At 31.0% G+C, this 16,615-nt stretch overlaps 2 protein-coding genes across 4 annotated transcripts; both read right to left on the reverse strand.

Moving 5' to 3' along the window:
• Positions 1–2,532: 2,532 nt before the first annotated feature.
• Positions 2,533–7,077, reverse strand: LOC109797605 (RNA polymerase sigma factor sigF, chloroplastic). Its single transcript, XM_020357699.3, has 9 exons — positions 6,926–7,077; positions 6,555–6,697; positions 5,841–5,965; positions 5,532–5,735; positions 5,143–5,431; positions 4,829–5,059; positions 4,427–4,567; positions 4,022–4,222; positions 2,533–3,079 (listed from the first exon to the last, which is right to left on the reverse strand). Exons 1-9 carry the CDS (start codon positions 6,951–6,953, stop codon positions 2,792–2,794), a joined length of 1,650 nt encoding a protein of 549 aa, XP_020213288.1. The 5' UTR covers positions 6,954–7,077; the 3' UTR covers positions 2,533–2,791.
• A 1,655-nt stretch (positions 7,078–8,732) lies between these two features.
• Positions 8,733–14,447, reverse strand: LOC109797555 (OVARIAN TUMOR DOMAIN-containing deubiquitinating enzyme 12). 3 transcript variants are annotated; one of them, XM_020357627.3, is made up of 11 exons: positions 14,332–14,447; positions 12,851–13,267; positions 12,598–12,752; positions 11,938–12,011; positions 11,620–11,674; positions 11,096–11,170; positions 10,913–10,986; positions 10,754–10,802; positions 10,076–10,160; positions 9,437–9,493; positions 8,733–9,065 (listed from the first exon to the last, which is right to left on the reverse strand). In XM_020357627.3, the coding sequence occupies exons 2-11, from the start codon at positions 13,188–13,190 to the stop codon at positions 9,004–9,006; spliced, it is 1,026 nt and encodes a 341-aa protein (XP_020213216.1). In that variant the 5' UTR covers positions 13,191–13,267; positions 14,332–14,447; the 3' UTR covers positions 8,733–9,003. The 3 variants fall into 3 exon arrangements, with proteins under 3 accessions (XP_020213216.1, XP_020213214.1, XP_020213215.1); XM_020357625.3 differs by lacking the exon at positions 14,332–14,447 and adding an exon at positions 14,141–14,310; XM_020357626.3 differs by lacking the exon at positions 14,332–14,447 and adding an exon at positions 13,967–14,115.
• Positions 14,448–16,615: the final 2,168 nt, after the last annotated feature.

Here is a 16,615-nt window from a genome sequence, read left to right on the forward strand (position 1 = left end):
GCCAAGGTTGCTATATATTTTACCCTCTTAGGTACTAATTCCTCCCATGTCAATGTTTATTATTACTTTTTTGGGGAGGGACCTTGAGGGGTAAAGTTTTTTTTGTCCCATTACAAATATTCACCGACTCACCAATTAAAAACTAATTTTTCTCATAATACTGTGACTACAGCTCGTATAAAAGATTTTCATACATGGTTAAAAACAAATCCTATATACAGTACTGTGACTGGTGCTAGTTCAAAGAATTTTCGTACACGACTGAAATCAATCATCAAACATGGGATTTAGAGGGGGTAAAGTTAAAAGGAGAAGTTAACTAATTCTCATCATTTGAAGTTTTGAATTATGGTGATTTTTATTCTTTCTAAATATTAGATGCAGGACAAGAATGTGATGTTGAATTTGAGATGCAATAATATATGTCCGTTTATTTCACGAGTGAGTGAGATTTCTCGGATTAAAAGGTAGTGTTTTATTGAGTACTAAGTACTAACACATTTGCCTATTATGAAGGATACAACTGATGGCCCAGCCTAAGTGTATGCCTCATATATGCAATAAGACAGACAGAGCTAGCAGAAACTACCCGTCTATAGTGCCTATTCGGCCCCTAAGAATTGTTTTTTGTTCTTAAAATCTTGTGGATGTAAGCATAATAGAGGTGATCTTTTCTCCTTGTTTCAATGTTGTTTGTGGAAATTGTGACATGAAATTTCCTTGATGGAGGATACATATGTAATGTCCGGGTCATTGATCACACTTGCTACATCATGTCTAACGCGTGCACAACTATTCACATTTTGGCACTTCCAGATTCCTTTCTTTTTCTTCTACTAATTTCCATTGGCCACGAGAACATAAAGTGAAAAAGATGCAAGTTTCATGTTTTGTGAACTTAATTATAGCTTCATTTGGGTCACCGTGTTCCTTTTCGTGCCTGCAGTGTACCCCTACAATGATATCATAAAGCAAAATTTGAAGGGATTTGTGAACGTGGACAGGCTTGTAGCTACACTTGGATTAAGAATTTTGCATCCAATTTACTATTTTTGATTATGGGAGAGTGGAACTTGACAATAATGTTGGATGCACAAGTGGAGCTTTGGTTTAGTTCGTGACGTTAACATAATTAAGCAGAGGCCCCCCTCACGGGACCTAGTTTGTGTTAAGCCTGTCTTTTGGGCTAGAGGGTACCTTTTCTACGAGAGGTCTTAATCTAGAATAATCTAACTCGATTAAACTTTATGAACACCGTCACAATTTCAAAAAGATTTATAAATTTCCGTTTTAAGGATGTAAGATAAGTCCTAGTTCTGGTGAAAGATACAAGAAAGTAAATCAAGTAGTGCTATTTGCAAACCACTTGTACATTTCCTTGCACATGCGTCATTTTGTCGATTAAGTGTCACTTACAAATGGTATATCTTATATCAAATTGAAAAATAATTCCCATATTTTCAATAAAAAACACTTTCTGCAAATATGTGATTCTGATTAATTCACGTACATATATCTCAATGACATTCAATGGCTCAAAATCAATTTTAACAAACTCTAATAACGTGTTGAATGTCCTTATTTTCGTGTCAGTTTCAGTAAAGACGTGAAAGCTATTGCTATACAAGTTACTTCCAATATGACGTGAATAACTGCGTCGGTGAATTCAATGCAAACATACAATAGATCAAAGAGGGGCTTCATAATTAATCTATGTTGTGCTGCATACGCATATATCATTTCTCAGCATCTCGCAAATTGTTTTTTCGAGAACAATGCTTTTAGCTGACACTTGGTGATCAAGAAGTGGCGTGTAAGAAGTTTTATGTCTATTTAGTTAAAGGTGTAGACGAATCTAGTCGTATAGCTTATATACCCTACCATATCTATTTGTAGAGGTGTAGTTAACCCGAATTGAAGAGAGATGCAAATAGCAACATACCCCTTCCCATAAATTTCCAAAAGCAAATTCAACTTATCCCCAAAGTGACTTGGCCTATACGGTAGTTATTTTTTTAAGCAAATAATCAACATTTTCCTTGAAAAATGTCTTTCATTCATACTTAACTCTTCAACTAGATAGATTAAAATAATATACACATGATTTTAAATTTAAACTTTATTATTGCTATTATAATTCTTACGAACAAATTCTTTTTTTAATAAGTATTCATGTACCAAACTTTTAGTTATAAAATTTGTATCAAGTTATTTCTTTTAGTTGCTCCAGTTGACAAAGATAAAGTATTACTTTAATGACTAATTGGTATGCATAAATAAAGTTAAGGATTTAGGTATTTTTATTGTCTAAGTTGCCCATTTACTTTTTTTTTTCTTCATAATTTATGTTAAAATGTTCCATATGCTACAATTTATACATTTTCTTTTTGTTTAATGTTAATTTATATTGGTTAGTATGAGCTCCCCCTCTTATGTAAGAAAGATGCAGCTTAGCTGTTTGACTGCGATATATGTATATCTCTCGTTTATAAGCAAATTAATAATAATAAAAAATGACATGGCACCAATATATGTTACAGCAATTTAAATCAAAACATGGTTTGATTGGCGTTAATTTTGACTTCTCAATTTTTACAAACTGCACAAGCTTTTTAAGTTCTTGAATTTTCCTTAACTCCTAATTGCAACCCCCGTTCATCCTCAATTAGTATGGCTGAGGGTCTGTTTTCTCTTCAAAAGATTGATCAAATTATTGGCTTTGCACTTGGCAAGGAAAAATGTCACAGCCAAGTAAGATGAACTGCATAATCTTGTGCTCTACTCGTCTTATCTATGCAAGCAAGTCTATATATGCTTCAAGTCCTTGACTTACAAGACACTGCTTGAGCTTGGATAATGCTCGTCTCTCCAACTGTCGGACCCTCTCCTTGGTCAAACCAAAAACCTTGCCAATATCTGACAACGTTTTCTCCTTGCCATCCTCAATACCAAATCTTAGCCTGATTATGGTCTTCTCTTTTGGGCTTAAGATATTTAGGAGGCTGTGCACATGCCTCCTCATTAGTTGTTTTGAAACAATCACATCTGGGATCTCCATTGTTGAGTCTGCAGTAATCTCCTGCAGTTGTAACAAAATCAATTTGGAATATTTGAACAATTATGTTGCTCAACAAAGGCGGAGGGTGTATTCTGATCATACCCAACAGCCTTCAACATTAGGAGACTAGCTTAACAGCAATTTACAGCAAAGCAGAATGACACTAACTTAACTCGATATGGAAAGCACATTGCAAGGATACTAGCACACAAGTTCAAAACAAATATAAGAAAACATGGATAAGATTTTGTAATATTCCCAACCAAGGCCAAAATGAATAACCACTTCAATAAAAAAAAAAGCTGGTATATGGTGGAGATTTAAATAATCCAACTTCAATATGGAACCAAATAGAGTTTACTGACTTGAGTCCAATCACTAATTCTGACATGTTTAGCTAGGGATGATCATGGTTTAGTCTAGAATGACTAGTTCGGTCTGAGGATCAACCTCAAACCAAAAAAAATTTCATAGTTCACAATCCATGATTTATTGGTTTCCAATTCCAAATTCTACTATTAAGAGTATATAATGCACATGCATGACATTACGTGAGAAACATATGTAAGAGATGATTCATGCAGTCAATTACATTATTAGTGGAATGAGATCTACTATCTCCACAGCAATAAAAACCTTTTAGCTGCTGCTGCTGATTCATTGTCATCATGCGACAACAGAATGCAATAACTACGGAAATTTGAGATGATTCCTCAATTACATTATCATTTTGGTTTTCTTTGCAATTTGATTTCTATCAATTTGTTTATACAATTATCAGCACAAGCAAAAGGCTTAATATGGGAACTTGCCAATTTAAAATGGGAAGCTTAATAAGCATTAGCTATTCTAAATAATCATTATATCAATGCAGAGCTTTCCTTTTCCTTGCTTTCAAATTATAGATCTAATAAATCATATCACAGCAGGAGAAAAAAAAAACAAATTACTTCAAGGCCCTACCTGGAACGTTGTATCTTGGTCTGCCCACACAGTTTGCTGCATCGAAATTGGAGTTCTTGAAGCAAATAGCAAATTTTCCAACTTTTCTACTGTAATTCCTACCCTTTGTGCTAATTCTTCTTTGCTGGGTCGAAGATTTCCTTCCTGAATGTATGATTTCTTCGCTTCTATTACCTTCCCCAAAAGGCTATATAAATTCTCCTGAAGAAAATACGATCATTACATGTTAATTGATGTTTGTTATATAGGTAACATACTAATACTATTAAAATAAAATTAATGCAAAAGTAACATTATGTTGTTCTTTGTAAACATGCAAAAAAATCATGAATATTGACAGTTCAGAAGGAAGATGGTTAAATTTGACTAACTAGATAATAAAAAAATTATGCAAATGGATTTTACCGGCAAACGGATTGTCCTGGAATGTTGAAATATAGACTTCCTTATGGAATGCCTTATCCACCAGTATGCATAAGTACCAAAACGGCAACCAGCTTCAGGTTTAAACCTATCGATGCTCATCATAAGACCTGTACTTCCCTCCTATAATATCACCAGAAAAAAAAAATGTAAAGACGTAGCTACTAATGATTAATTAAGGTAATGATTGCAACAATCCTCAAAAGGAGATAATAGAGATCCTTTAGCCAAATATTTATTTTATGGTATTCTTTGTTCAAAATAATGTTAACACATACATGACAAACTAAGCGTTAAGAATTTGATTATAACTATGCAAGAGCCAGGAAATACAAATAGGCTTTGGTAGTGAGGAATGGTGAATTTTGATTTCTCGGAGGCTACCTGTAATAAGTCCTGAAGGTTGAGACCACGTCCCTGATAATGTTTAGCAATGTGAACTACCATGCGTAAATTGGCATGAAACAGCTTTTCTTTGCTTCTTTTACCAGAATGAAGCTGTGTCTGCAGGGCACAACAACTGAGGCCCACGACATCAGCCCATTCCGCCAATGTTGGTTCCCGCCTTAACTGAGATTGAAGCTTGACTTTTACTTCTTCCAATCTTGATAAATCCTGTTGCATATTCCGCATTATGGCAAACTATCCTTAATAGAGCATACCATGCATTTAAAGAAATATGGAATTCCAAGTGACACCTGTAGCTGAGTAATCAATTGAGACTCTTCTTCACGGGTCAAAAGTTGCCTTGATTCAGGACCCGACAGGAACAAGCGCAGGGGGTCATTTTGATCAAACGCTTCTTTTAACTTCTTTTCTAAATGTAACCTTCTTTGTACATCAGACTTTCTTGCAAGGTAACTCTCTTCGTCAAAATCTTTTGACTTTGATACTTTTCTCTGTTTAGACCGTCTTTCTATAATCCGTGTTGACCTTACAATTTTATTCTCTTTGAGTGAAGTGTCAGCCAAACTTGTGGAGGCCCGACTGAAGGGCATATATTAGGCATTATTCTCAAAATTAAATTATCCTATAAACAGAATAAACAATTTGAGGGTGTCAGAGTCAACCAAAAGATATAACTAACCCAAATGGAAGTGAGTCATCATTATCAGCTTCAACTGATGTCATCTCTTCAGTTATTGAAGCTGCTTGCTTTGATGCTGACAAAGCTTGCTGAGCAAGAGAAACCGCATCCCCTGGCAGAACATCTACAGGCCTCTCTGAATCAATATCAACAGGTTGCAGAATCGAAGAAGGAGCAATTCCCCTTGTCGGAGAACAAGTCAATCTGAAATAGACCACCGCACATATACCTTATAAGGTCACAAGCTTGGATATGCTAGCAATTACTAAATACGAAATTAACACAAGACTGCAATTCGGTTTATCTTACAAGTTCTGTAAATGAGACCGGAGATGTAACTGCTGAACGAAGTCATGTACTAACTGATCAGCATTGTCAGTGTTGCTTTTCTCATGAACTGAGGTCATATCCATCTGCCTAGTATTTAATGTTGCCTTTAAAAAACAAAGGGGAAATTAATTAATCGATAACATGCACAAAAAATGGGATCATTACACCCGATAAAACTAAAAGGCACTCCAAGCAAACACATAAACACTATGATGCACAGATATGATACGTATCTCTTATGGTAATAAAATTATTCTAAAACTATATAAGATACGGTACATGTATAAAAATTCATAAAACACAATTAATATAGAATTGCAATTCTGCAGATCCAAATTAAAAACATACTTTTGGACATTACTAAAACAAAATAATAATTATAAATCATTGTCATCATAAATCACTTCCTATTGTCTACAAATAGAAATTATATCAATCTCATTACTTTCTTGAGACCATACATAAATACGACAATTTTCATTTTTGGTTCATCAAGTAACAATGCTTTTATGTTTCTATATTACACATGCTTCTATGTCACATATGTAGCTATACTAGATTTCCATAACATCTTTTAAAGGCTCGAATCCAAGAATATCGGTATAGATAGATGAAGCAAATCAAAGTGTCGGTACTTGATAAAAGAATCTTATTAAAGAAGGCCCATAATGAAGAATTTGGTAAGATTTGAACCTCCTTATTATAGACGTGAAGTAGGGGCTTATACTCATCACGCTGCTCTTGTAAAAGAACAGAGGCAGGAAAATGCTGAGCTGCAGAACTAGAAGACCAGGAGGCAGCAACTGCTGGAGCAGCTTGTTCATGAAGCATCATAACTGCATACACGGTTTTCAACTCAATGAAATTCCACAAAATTATCTTAGCATGCACAGTACCTCTAAAACCCTTAATTTGAACTATCTTAACAGCTATGCTATCAATAAACCATATAATTTTTTAAAATGAGGGAAATGAAATTGAAAACACAGGCACTTGTCAATTGAATATCTAAGATAAGTAAAAAATTGAAAATAAAAATATGAAGTGGTTGTAATAAGGTTTACCTGAAGGCGGAGAAGAGGAACAAAACATGGTCTTAGTATCTTCTCTTCTCTACGTGTTCAAGGCATTTGCAAAAGATAATGTTGACATAATAAAATATCAGAGAGTAAAAGTGAGTGAGAGGCGAACAAAGCCTTTTTTATTTTTAAATTAAAAAAAAATGATACCCGTTTCACTCAGGCCCGATTTGATCCGGCCCAACAAACCTCATTCCGTTAACCCTTGAATTGAATCACCCAAGCATGTTTTCATTTTCATTTTCATTTTTCAGCCCTGGATTATTTCATTTTACAAAGATTCATTTATACATCTTCCTTAAAAAAATAAATTATTTATATAATTTAAAGGGCCAAACCAGTAAAACGGTAAAATTTAGACCGAATATTCAGTAAGAACTGAAGGGTTTACTTTACAATTTACTTATTAACAGATGGGGTTCATCTCGATTCAATAATATCCTCAATATTGGATTTAAACTTGTACAATCTAAATCAACATGAATCTATGTCATTTGAAAACTATTAATTTTTTTATGTTGTATCATATAATTCTATAATTTTTTATGTTGTACAATTTTATAATTCTAACTTTTGAAATTTTTTTTTTCTTTCTTTAAAGTAGATATTCTGACAATATATAACTTAAAATGATCTAAATATGATTGAGTAAGTTCAATTAAGGTTGTAGATTTTAATTATGTTTGACAAACATGACGTGTGTGCCTACCCAATTAACCATTAAAGCAAATTGAACCATGAAATTTTATATAAAAAAAATGTGTTAATTGTGATAATATTTTAATAATGTAATGTGTTGTATAAATAATTGATGTAAAGATTATATATATATATATATATATATATATGATTTATGAATATAGTTTACACAATATTTTAAAGTTAACAATCAATAACTAATTTGTACTCGTAAAACTTGACTTTTGTTGATCAAACATTATTTTAATACAAACAAGAATCAAACGAAAATATCAGGTTGACCATATTCCAGGACAAGTTTTACAATAATTATATATATTAAATTGCTAATTAGTATGTAACAACTTATTAATATAAACTCTCAATGTTTATAGTAAACTTTTATTTTTGTTAGATAAGAAGTATCAATCAACAAGTTTGTATGCTAGCCCCTTACTTTGATTATATGCCTGCTTGTATTCAAGAGTCCATTTGCAATGTAATGAATTATGAATTGATCTTTGTAATGAAATGTTCTTTTACTGTAAAATTAAAATAAAAACTAATTTTGTGCTCGAACGAGTTTTTTAAGGTTACTTCATTTTAGGGCTATTAATTCTAAAGAAAGTAAAAAGTGCTACAACACGTTATTATTTGATGATTAAAACACATAATTAACTGTTTTATAGAAGAGAAGGTGAAAAGTTGATAACGCAGATAATCGAATAAGATGTGAGTCCTATTAAAGATGTGAGGACACATCTACTTAGTAAATCTTGATCAAACCCTAAATCACAAAATTAGTGGTAGCATTAAAAAATTGACATTACTATTTGAATGACGAATGATTATCTTAAAGGTTCCATTATAACAAAAAAGAAAACGATACATAATAGCAATAGAATTTAATTGTGAATCGATGTTTTACCCTTCCGCATAATGATGTGTTATTACATTAAAAAAGTTTGACTAATAACTACTACTACTTAAAAAGTTAAATCGATGACTTTTCAACAACACATTATTAATTTGTTGCGCCTTCCAAAAACCGAACGTGTCCAGACTAAAGTACTAATCAAGATGGAAACACAATAATGTAAAGCAACCATGCATCTTACCTACTTTAATGTTTAATCCTTTATTGTGTATAAAATAAAATTTGGTTTGTTCCACAAGGCATCCGAAATGTCACTGGGATGCAAGTGTGTGTGGGAGACCCAGATTTATGACTGTAATTAATAAAAAGGGGTGAATGAAATTAACTATAAAAAAAATGACCAGCTAAAATATGGGGATATAATATAAATTCATTAATTCCTGAATCCTGAAGAAGGAAAATTGTAGAGGTTCAAAATGGGTGTGTGCCCACTAGGCCAGCTAAGACTCTAATGCTTGCTGCCAAAGCTCCACCACCTTTTCTTCTTTCTAGACTCACTCGAAGCTATATCTGGATCAGTAGGCAAATATAACACATCATTAGCCAATTACCAATATCTTAAAAAAAATAAACAGACATCCAAAATATCTATACAAAAAAAAAAAAAAAAAAAAAAAAGAGGGAACACCTTAATGATGATTCTTTTTAGAGCATCTTTTTTCATAATAAGCTATTTTTCCTGCCTCCTAAGAAAGGAAAAGGCTCTAATAAAGTGATCTTATCGATAATATATACTAGTGGAGAAGTATCCAACCTTAAATTTTATTAAGATCTTGGTATCTAGTATAACAAATCTACCAAGTATATATTATAACAAACACTAATCTAGTGATTGAAGTCATTTGCGAACTTGTTTCTGAAATGTAAAATATGAAAAATACCTCCTTGGGGATAAATGGAGTTGTAATGCACCTCTGCCCAAAAACTCAAGAAAATCACTGCAACAAAACAGACATATTAGCCGAGTTGTTTATAAGATGAAACTAAAACAATTACCTTAAAATAATTAAAATCCAAAGAAAAATGCAAAGCTATCAATGATCGAACATTCATACAAGTACAATTATTTATACAACAAAAAATGATGATCACTGTTCATATGTAAAGTATATATATAATATATATATTTGAGCAATTATCTTTTAAGATTTCCACCACAAAATGATGATCACAGATCATAAGCGTGGAAAATAATTGTTTGAACAATTATCTTTAAGATTTCTGCCACAACAGAAACAAACAGAATTATTGCATCTTGTTATAAGCATGACACCATTGCTTTGAAAGGGGAAAAAATCAAAACTTAAATTATGGTCAAGGTATAAAAATATTCAAGAAATACTGTGACATCAACGAATTCTAGTAAGAAAAAGAAAAGATTAAAGATAGCAAGAAAATTGAAAATGAGCATTTAGAGGGGAAAAACAGCCTTCACTTGGCCTTAGCTCGTGTAAAAGAATAGGCCAGGGCTTAGTGATAAGATGAATCCTCTCCCCAGATTCATGACAAAGATAACCAACCTCCTTTTGGCTTCTCAAAATGAGGAAGTATCTCTATGCAACAGGTGTCCTTGAAAGAAGTCATCACAAATATTCTCACACCATACTGGAGGAAAAAGAAAAAAAGAAAACTAAAGATATTAGTACATATATAAAAGCATATCATTATATAGCTAATTCCAAATACTATTCTAAACTTTACAATGATATTTTCCCCAGAAACAGACAGGGTACAATCATTGAAAATTTATCTCGGAGAGTTAAAAATTGATATACCCACTCTTAAGATTAATTAATTAATTATTTTATAGATTTTACCAACCTTCATTGATAGATCATAGACTCTATTAACATCCTTGTAATATGAAGGATATCACAGTTGAAAATACTACAACATCCAACACATGATCGATCAATTTTATAAGCAGATACAACATTAAGGTTGTCCATAGTCAATTTCAATCATCTTCTTTTCAGAAAAATTAAATATGATGACTTAAGCATGAAACCAACAACCAAACTTGAAACTTCTAAGCAACAGCTTGGGAAACTAACCAGTTAATTATTTCTGATATTAGACAAAACATTTTGTCTTCGCCTAATTAAATCATAACCGGACAAGTCTTATTCAAAATAAAAACAGACAAGTGCTACAAAAAAAAAATATATGGAAGAGTAATTAAGTTTCATCAACCATACCGAATCTGCAGCAGCTTGGAGAGTGACATGATCACCCCATTCTCCACTCCTAGTTCCATATATGATGAAAGTAAAGGAGCTGTCAGTTAACCAAAAAGAAATTGCACTTGCACGCACGCATGCACATTTATACACACACAAAGAGAAAGAGATTATTACTTGGACATCTTGTTCAAATAGTCATCATATTCCATCGGAACATATGCATCATAAATCTCTGGATTAGATTTGAGCTGGTTAAAAAAACAATTCAACAATAAGAATTCGAGAACAAAAGCACAAAATCAGAGTAGATATTATAAGCCAAACAAGCATAAAAATATAATACACTGAGCAACAAACCTGATTGACAACTTGTCGTCTCACAAACTTGTGTTGATCAGGTGCGTTATACAATTGATCAGATAGTGCCCGGAACTAAGGAGGAATGAACATAAAAGAATTATTATATGAAAACTGCTCTAAATATAATTATTGTTGAAAAATATAAATTATTATTATGTGATTAGGAAAGTTTCTAGGTTAGGTTGAGCAAGCAGTTGCATAATAGCTCACCAAGTGTAGAGGGCAAAAGTGTATTAGGATTTTCAAAATCTGAGGCTGTGTTTGTGAATTAATAGGGTGAAAATAGAAAATGGAGATGATGAACAATAGGAGAAAACCTGATATTAAGCAAATAAATTGGAGGAAAACTAGGAAACAATGGCAGGACTGCTAAGACTCGAAAACTTGTATTCAAAACATTGTTCAAATCAGATAATAATAATTGATATTTCTCAATAATTACATTCTAAAACAAATGAAATATATTCTGGCCCATGGATTTTCAGAAAATTGGAAATGAATGAACATTAAATGCAACAGACCTGACAATTACCATCACCTTGTACTCTGTGCTCCACAAAGTCATATAACTGCAATCTGTTTGAAAAATTGCATAGTTTAGTTTGACATGTCAATTATACGATAAAAAAAAATGTACACAACAAATAATTTTTCAACTGGTAATTCATTTACAAATTCAAAAACAACAAAACAATTCAAAAACAACAAAACAATTCAAAATGAAGACAATTTGTGACAATAGCTTAAGCTTCAATGGTAGGAAGAAACAAAAGAAAATGATACACATTGTAGCAATTATATTAAGTTAATAAGAAGAAAAAATCATCCGTGACTAATACCTATCCAGCAGCCTTTGATGATCTGAAGTTGCTTCATCAATTGAAGGAATTTCACCATTAATTTTTGGAACATGCTAAACAAGAAAAGGGAGGCATTTTAAGCACGTGTTCAAATACACAAGTCATACAACAATACAACTGATTAAAAGAAATGAATTTTCTAAAAATCATACTATATGTGAAAGGCTGTGGGTTGACAATAAAGGGATAAAATCCATGACTTAAAAAAAATAACAGATAAAACTTTTAAAATTGGGTGCTTGTGAAACCTCAATGTTAGAAATCTAGAGAAATTCAGTATCTATTTTGTTCTACTGCCCCCAAAAAAATGAGCACTGTATAGTAGATGACTTAAACCAGAAGTTGCTTCATTCATCGGTAAGAATCAAAAATAACAAAATATAGGACTAAACGGTTTAGATTTTCAGCAACCAATAATTTAAAATTATAAAAAAAAATATTCCAAATGGAAATTAATTTAATAAAATGAAAATATAGTCTAGAAAAAAAAAATAATCACTAGAAGTTGATAGAAATGTAACATGGTGAATTAACTGCTTAGTACCTAAATTAGCATTAAAAGGTCATAAGTATAGCTATATATTGCTTCAATAGATGATCCAAAAAGGAATCTATAGAAGCAGATGAGGCTTAACATACAGGAATTGGTATCATTTGACTCAATTTCCTCCCAACTTCATCATCAAGTGGATAATTGTCAGTAATCTCTAATGAATATTCCTCCGTTTCACCAGGACTAGAACATGAACTAGAGGGTTCTTCATCACCAGTTCCTTCTTGGACATAATCGTGACCTGCATGTGTTAACTATTTAATTGAATAAACCAATATCCAGTAATAAAATAAATCTCAAATATAACCAAGAAAAATCAATTTACATCTCTAATGATACCTCCTGAACAATAGTGCATCATTGAAGAGTTTTGCCAACCATTATCATATGTATGCTCGGTCTCAGAAACATGGAACTGTTCTTCACCTGCCTGTAAGTATCCTGTAGGTTCAGCAATGTCCAGCTGTGAAAACTCCTCTTGAAGTGTACGGGCAATGATCTCATCATTCTCTATTTGGTTACATTCATTATCATAATGGTTATGGAAGTAGTCTCCATTATAGATGTCACCAGTATCATGCTGAATTATGTTACCATAATATCCAGGATTATAAGCAGGGTCACCCTCAAGAAGATTAAGACCCCACTGAAATACATCTGAATGCTCATATAAAACCATCTCTAAAAATTAATCATGACAAGGAACCAAAAACCTTCTTCAAAAGTTGAAATGACTCCAAACCAGAAAGAGTCCACCTGTACAAATAAGCTTTAGATTAAGAGATTGGAGCATAAGATGCAACAAAGGCAATGACATGCAACTAATTAGGAAGAAATCATGATATGAAATACAGTTATCAGAGTAGGTACAGTTTTTCAAACTATAACATTAAGGACCTAAATTGAACGTGGACATGCAAATTGAGCATGTAAATCATACACCATACATGATAATATAGACTTTTTCTTTCCAGATTTTTCATGCTTGAAAATTAAAATACAAAATGTTAATCCGTATTGAATTGAACCGATTGAGAATTTCCCCCAACATTCATAAACACTGTCTAAATGTTCTAGCATGAGAGGCAGAAGAGACTACCTTTCCTACACGTAGTGAAGAAAAGTTAAGCTAAACAATGCAATAACCAAGTAGGTATACACTATACAATATTCCCCCTTATAAAAAAATCCAAGTGAATGCCAGGTATTAAACTAATTGGAATTCAAAAAAGTACTATTTGATAATCGCTTTCAGCTTTCAACTTTCATCACCACCCAATATTATTATATCATCAAATCCAAAGGAAACGTCCACTTTGCTCTCCTTTTCAGGATAGCGAATTAAAATGCGCCTCCTCCGAGGATCTTATGCGTCAGAAAAAATCACAACACGAAAGTAGAAACCATTTATCATCATCTTCATTCATTATTTTGAGATCAAACAACAACTATTACCTCGAGATTACCGCTTACACCAATCTAAAACCCAAATATTTTTCACACCAAGAACAACATGCAGAGAAAGAAACACTAGAATTTGAAACAGAAAAGGAAAAATAAAATAGTCAGAAATTGATCGGTAGAAGCAAATTAACAAGAAAAAAATAAGAGAGCTAAGAAGTTTTCCACCTTCGATTCAACGTCCACTGAATTAAGAGCTTCGCAAAGAAGAATAATAAAAAGGGTTGTTGAGAAGAAATCACTATTCACATTGGGAAGGTACAATCGCAATAGATGACGACTATGGATGCATTGAATTGAATGAATATTTATGATACGAAGTGAGAAAAAATAGAAATTAAATAAAAACAAAAACGCACTTCAATTCACGCGTTTATATACGGTTTGCCACACCGTTAAAGGTCGAACACTTTCTTAGGTTGCGTTAATCGTATTTCCGCATCGTTGTTTTTTTTATTTATTTTCCTTTTTATCAGCGAATGTTTCTGTCTTTAATCACAAGCATGATTCTTAAATCCTGAAAATCTCCAAACGATGTCGCACTTTGCGTGTCGGAATCTCGCAGAAATTTTGCACTAATGACCGTTGATTAAGGGTTGGGATTGGGTTTAGAGAGAATCTGAGAATGAGAAGAGAAAACAACGGTTCAGATCGGTTGTTCAGTAAAGAAAACAAAGAATCAACGTGTGAGATTGATGCAGCATTTTCACAAATTAACTTTTTAAAAAATAAAATAATAAATAAGACTTTTCTTTTTCCTTTTATTTCTCCTTCTTTGCTGAAAGGTCAGCTTTCTTTCCATTAAGAGTGCGAAAATCCAGCACATTGATTTCACACTATTGTATATCTTATTTATTTTTAGTCCATGTTTTGTGTTGACAAATCTTATCTAGTGTCTTAAATATATTTATTAAAAATAAAAGGTGAAAAATTATTAAAAATATAAAGGAGAGAATTGATGAAGAGTTACTTTCACGTGAACCTTTTAAGTAAATGAACTGATTTATTTATTAAATTATTTGAAAATGAGGAACCAACAGCAAATACTACGGTGTTAAAGAGAAATTTATAAACTAATTTGTTTAAAAATTTGACTTAATTTAACTTATTTAATAAAAAGATTATTTTAAATTTTTTATTTATTTAAAAAAATTAAGGTTAAATTTATGTAAAAAAAATTGTTAATTTTATAAACTAATATATTTATCTATATAATATAATAAAAAAATATACATATTATATTATTAATAATATAATAAAATAAATAATTTTTTAATTAAAAAATTAAATTATTAATTTATTTTATATTTGTACTATACTTAATAATATTATTTATTTGTATAAAATTAATAAATAAAAAATTTAATAGTCGCATCTTATTTTTTTCTTTCATCTTCATAATTAATTGTGTAGAATATTTTTAATAGGATATAGAGAATATATAAAGTTTTATTTTAAATAAGATTTTTTTTATAAATGTACGTTAGTGTACGATGATGTATTTGTCTCTCTTATATTTTTTTATTTTTATTTTTATTATAAACTCTAAACTATTTTTATCACTTAAATTAAAAAAATTATATATATTAAAAATATATTTATTAAGTTTATTAAAATTAAATATATTCGCCTATTTAAACTACATGCCATCCATTAATGTAAGACCTTACGATAAATACAATATTTTTATTTGGTTAAAATATAAATTTTGAATCCGTTGAAAGTATGATAATAAAAGAAAAATAAATAACTCAAATCAGCTGTACCTTTTATAATCTATTATTAATTCATTTAATTTGAAAATACAATCAATTAAGAAAATATCAGGTAATTTTGTCCAATAACATTTTTTATTCTAATTCTATCAAATTTGGCTAATTGAGAAGGTAATAATTTAGTTTGTCAGACCGACTTTAATATCCTATATAAAACTATTATTCACTCAAATAAAACAATTATAAATAAATAGTGTTCATTTCTGCATACTAAATTTGTACTGGGTATTTTTCTTTAGAAAATTATACAAGAGGGTTAAGTAGTAAGCAAATTTGATTTTACTAAAATAAAGATTTAGACTCGATGAATTAAAGAAATGATGAAAGAGTTTTCTTTATCCTTTTAAAAATTGTGGTTCAAACTAAAATGAGAAGGGATAGATATGTTTGTTATTCAATTTTATATATATGATTCAACTCATAATCAAGACTTTGAACAACTCTTTTAAAAAAATTGTTTGGCTTAAAAAATTACGTGTTGAATATTGTTTTGTCTTGTTTTTCCTTTTCATTATCTCTGAATCTTAATTTTAAACAGTTGCGTAATTGTAAAATTCTATTTATTTATTTATTATTTCCTTTTACTATCATATTTTCTATGTACTTAAATTGATTTTTAACAAAACAAAATTTTATATATTTATCGTAAAGTCTGCATTGACAGGCAACAAACACTACATGTTATGTAACATTAATCAGAAAATAATTTTTTTAAGCTTTTGTTCATGATTATTATTTAATTATTATTATCAAAAAATGTCTTCTGTTAAATGAAAACAAAATAGTAGATATTTCTTCTCAGCTTTTAGTCATGTCCAGTTTAACATTGAAATGCACTTAAAAAGATGAAAAAATGATAAATATAATA

The sequence above is a fragment of the Cajanus cajan genome, chromosome 6 (assembly GCF_000230855.2).
Source record: "Cajanus cajan strain Asha chromosome 6, NIPB_CcT2T_4, whole genome shotgun sequence".
Taxonomy (NCBI): Eukaryota; Viridiplantae; Streptophyta; class Magnoliopsida; order Fabales; family Fabaceae; genus Cajanus; species Cajanus cajan.